This window comes from Alligator sinensis, unplaced genomic scaffold (assembly GCF_000455745.1).
Source record: "Alligator sinensis unplaced genomic scaffold, ASM45574v1 scaffold872_5, whole genome shotgun sequence".
Taxonomy (NCBI): Eukaryota; Metazoa; Chordata; order Crocodylia; family Alligatoridae; genus Alligator; species Alligator sinensis.
Genome location: NW_005842730.1, coordinates 339 through 4,550, shown reverse-complemented (window position 1 = coordinate 4,550; position 4,212 = coordinate 339). Strand labels below are relative to the sequence as shown.

At 49.8% G+C, this 4,212-nt stretch overlaps 1 protein-coding gene across 1 annotated transcript in view; it reads left to right on the top strand.

Annotated features, from left to right (window-relative positions):
* Positions 1 to 4,206, top strand: part of LOC112547866 (glutathione S-transferase Mu 1-like) — a 6,515-nt gene extending 2,309 nt beyond the window's left edge. Inside the window, exons 2-8 of the mRNA XM_025216346.1 lie at positions 257 to 388; positions 1,424 to 1,488; positions 1,689 to 1,770; positions 1,863 to 1,963; positions 2,281 to 2,376; positions 2,470 to 2,580; positions 3,994 to 4,206. Coding sequence (XP_025072131.1) covers positions 257 to 388; positions 1,424 to 1,488; positions 1,689 to 1,770; positions 1,863 to 1,963; positions 2,281 to 2,376; positions 2,470 to 2,580; positions 3,994 to 4,089 — 683 coding nt within the window. The 3' untranslated portion in view covers positions 4,090 to 4,206. The remainder of the gene's footprint in view (positions 1 to 256; positions 389 to 1,423; positions 1,489 to 1,688; positions 1,771 to 1,862; positions 1,964 to 2,280; positions 2,377 to 2,469; positions 2,581 to 3,993) is intronic.
* Positions 4,207 to 4,212: the final 6 nt, after the last annotated feature.

Genomic DNA, 4,212 nt, shown 5'->3' with positions numbered 1-4,212 from the left:
CCCCCCCCCCCCCCCCAGCTCATGCTCCTGACACATTATCTGGCTTCTGAAACAAGAATCTTGTAGGTGATGGACACTGCCCTCTGTACTGGGGCCCTGGCATAAGTGCTTCATCACAGGCTACTTGCTCTGAACTTGTGCACCTTCGTCTCGGAAAAGCAGTCAGATGTTTAGCAGACCCACTGCTTGTGCTGCGAGTGGGATTTCCAGACATGGGGATAGGATAGGACTTGTCAGAAGGTTTACTGAACTTGAGGATTGCTAGATGCATTATCAACAGGCACTCACACTGCTGTGGCCTTCTCTCTGCAGCTTGCCCATGCCATCAGGCTGCTGCTTGAATACACTGGCACGACGTATGAAGACAAGCTGTACAGCTGTGGGGAAGGTAAGTGCTGCAGGGCTCGGGGGGACATGGGCTGCCAGCAGGGAGCCAGAAGCTCTGTGGGGTGCCGTGGTTTCAGCAATTGATGGGACCAGCTTCAGGGACCAGCAGGATGGCTTCCTCTTCATTCCTTGTAGGACTCCTGTATCCTGAACTATCTAACTACTGCCGTATTGATTTGCAGCTCCCTAGCCTCTTGCAGATCAGTTTTCAGACTTGTAAATTGAGCTAACTGATTACTAATTAATGGGCTGAGTTATACCAGTCTGTAATTGGTTAAGTTAACTTGGGGACTCAGCCAGTTATGCCTGATCTGGCATTTCCAGATGCACCATAAAAGCCAAGGTCCTAGCATGGCTTTTTTAAAAAGAGAGAGTAGGGTTTTGATCGGGCTACCTTTAGCCCAGTAGGTAGTACGGGTTCTTGCTCACAAGCTTTCTAGAAGCTGAAATGCTTTCAGCTTAAGCAGTAGTTGAGATCCACTCAACTTCTTGCATCAGTTTAGCTGGGTCTTGGAAATGGCATCTTAATTTTAGACCAGTGCAGCTTGTGTCTCCGTGGCATGGAGATCTGGGGGTGGGGAGGGCTCACCTGTGAAAGATGGCCAAGAGTTGGCCAGGAAGGATTCAGACTTGGGAGTCCTTTCTGCCGCCTTAAAACAAACTGGAACAGACCTCTCAAGGATGTTTAGTCCAGCCCCTTCCTCAAGGCAGGATTATCTCTATCTAAACCCAGACAAATGTCTGTGTAACTTGCATTTAAACTCCATCCAATACTGGAGATATTGCATGCTCTCTAAACAAATGCAACTCCCATGGCACTCTGGCTCTATCATGACCTGGCCTAGAACTGGGAGCATTTTGTAGGTCAGAGTAGCTGAAGTCAGTAGTTTGGCTCTTAAGTGCCAGGGACCTCTACTTTCCTGTAGCTTCAGTGAGCCAAATTTGCTCAGCACCAAGAAGAGACCGGGGTAGGAAGGCATTGCCTTGTAGTGCAGTATGGAGGAATAAGAATGAGTGGGTGGTCTCCTTCTTCCAGCTCCCGACTATGATAAAAGCCAGTGGATCAACGAGAAGGAGAAGCTGGGACTGGACTTCCCAAATGTATGTAGCTTTGGTAGCGGCAGGAGGTGATGGGTGGATCCTCCTGGGTTGTGGTCTCTAAACTTCTGCTGGGCAAAGACCCAGACTTGGAACGGGGATGTTCTGCATAAGCAAAAGCTGCGTGCAAAGGGAATGGCCGAGGCAGGTGGGAACTGGAGTAGGAGAAGCTCTTGTTGATCATCCTTTGACTGCCCTTTCAGCTGCCCTATCTCATCGATGGCAAGACCAAGCTGACCCAGAGCAATGCTATCCTCCGCTACATTGCCCGCAAGCATGACATGTGTGAGTGGTGCTGGGCAGTTGGGTGGGCTGGGGTTGGATGGTTGGTGGAACCCTGTTTATGGGCCCTCTCTCCCATTTGTCCTGGCTCCCAGGTGGCGAGACGGAGGAAGAGAAGGTGAGGGTGGACATGCTGGAGAACCAAGTCATGGACTTTCGTATGAGCCTTGTGATGGTCTGCTACAATCCTGATTTTGTGAGTTGACTGGTTTCTTCTTCATTTGCAAGGGGAAGGTCCTGAACGGTTGTGGGATTTGTATAGCTTCACTACAACACTATTGTAGAATTTCATAATTAATCCGATACAGTTACTTGGCATTCTGCTTCTAGCTCCTCAGGGAGAACTTAACAGCTTGGTTTACCGTGTATTCAGTTGATTCTTTCCTTGCCCTGATGCACCTGACTGTACTTGGTTCAAATGCCAAGTGGCTATTGCCTGTCATGGGGCAAAGGCTATGTGGATTTAATTCCAGCAGTCTCTCTTTAAAGCTTTTTCTACATCTCCCTCTGCAGGAGAAACTGAAGCCTGGGTACTTGGAGCAGCTGCCTGGGAAACTGAAGCTGTTCTCCCAGTTCCTGGGTGACAGGAAGTGGTTTGCTGGGGAGAAGGTACTGTGTGTTCATACAGGCATTGGGAGATGGTATGAGGAGTGGGAAAGCAAAACTCTGCTTTATGTCACATCTGTCTTCCTTCCTTCCCAGATCACCTTTGTGGACTTCCTCATGTATGATGTTCTAGACCAAAACCGTATGTTTGAGCCCAAGTGTCTGGATCAGTTTAAGAACCTGAAGGACTTTCTTGATCGCTTTGAGGTGAGCTTGGCCTGGGGTGACCTTTTTTTTTTTTTTTTTTTCTTTTCCAGTTGGCTGCAGTGTATAGGATTGTTAAGGACCATCTGGTCTTTCTGGTATAACCTTGTGTGTAAGTGGTAACAACCTTGCTGGTCTCCATGGCAAAAGACAAACCTTGAGTTCCTGTGATTTGAGTAGTCTTTGGATGCTTTAGCAGGCACTTCTGAATGACAGAGGTGGTGTCTGGCTGGTTCTCCTTGGGCATGAGTAGGAAAGAGACCAACTGAAGAAGCTGAACTGCCCTCTGCCATGTCTAAATAAATGCAGTGCATCCTGCTTAGCAGTAGCTGCATCTTGTCCAGAGATCAGCTCCCTCCACACTTGACCAAGTCTCCAGCATGCTTTCTGCTGGCCTATTGTAGGAATTGGATAATGGCTGTCATAGCTGTAGTCAGAATCTTGTGCTCCCTTGCTTGGTATTCTTGGTTTCTCACACTCCAGATTTGGAGAGACTTCCAGTCGCTGTCTGCTGGGACGGGACACTCCCTAGCTGGTGGTATGCCATGGGGTCTCCTGTCACTAGCACTTGAATTCTGAAGACCCATTTCAGAGCTCTTCTCCACCCAGGGCTGTTCCTAGCAGGGGGCAAATCGGGGCAACCGCCCTGGGCCTGTGCTTTGCGGGGCTTTGTAGAACTGGGCAGAGAGGCCAAAGCTGTAGCTTTAGCCCAGCGGGTTGGATGGCTCTTTGCCTGTTCTGGCTGCCACCTGTCCCACTGTGGTCCAGTGTACCGGGGCTTTCACTCCCTGGTGTAAGTGTGCTCTCTGTCTCTACCTAAAGTCTGGCTCATGGATTGGGCATCTCTCACTGGTTGCTATAGCAGTGTTGAGCAGAAGCTAGGATGGGCAGGGAAATAAAGGCCTTCCTAGTGACTGTTTACTCTTTTGCCATGGGGGCATATGGTAAGGATGAAAAGCTTGTTTCATCCAGGTATCTGGACCAGGACTGTTTTGGCCTCCCGATGCAGGGGTAGTTTTTAAGGAAGCTGGTTGTGAGCAGAATGAGGTTCTAACAGTCCCACAAATAGGGATGTCCTGGTCACTCCCTAGCCCTGAGGAGATGGTGTACTGCTGGCTCTTGTACTGCTGAAAGCTTCCTCTGGGGATTGTATGGTCAATGTTTACCCTACTCGGCTTTCCTTGCTCACTTGCTGAATAATGAATGCCCCAGTATGCCATGAGGTTTGACTTGCGCCTCCGTGGGGCCCTGCTAGCCAAGCACTAGTTGAGCTCTTCCTGGCCAGGTCCCTGGAGCAGATGCTGCTCCATCAGGACTTCGTGGTCAAGCTGTGCATGAGTCTCTGTTGTGGGAGGGTCTCTTGGGTAACAGATTGTGAGTGGCCTCTTCTTAGGGCTTTTCTCTGCTTCCCTCCAGGCCTTGGAGAAGATTGCAGCCTACATGCGCTCTGACCGCTTCATGAAGACTCCCATCAACAACAAGATGGCCAAATGGGGCAACAAGAAGGAATAGTTTTGTGTGGAGGAGGATGACCTGGGGTCGGTCTCGTTCTCTCAGCTGACTCCCTCCCACTTGTGGTGTTGGTGCCAACCCTAGTGAATGGCTCTGTTTTGTTTTTTGTTGTTGGTTCCCCCC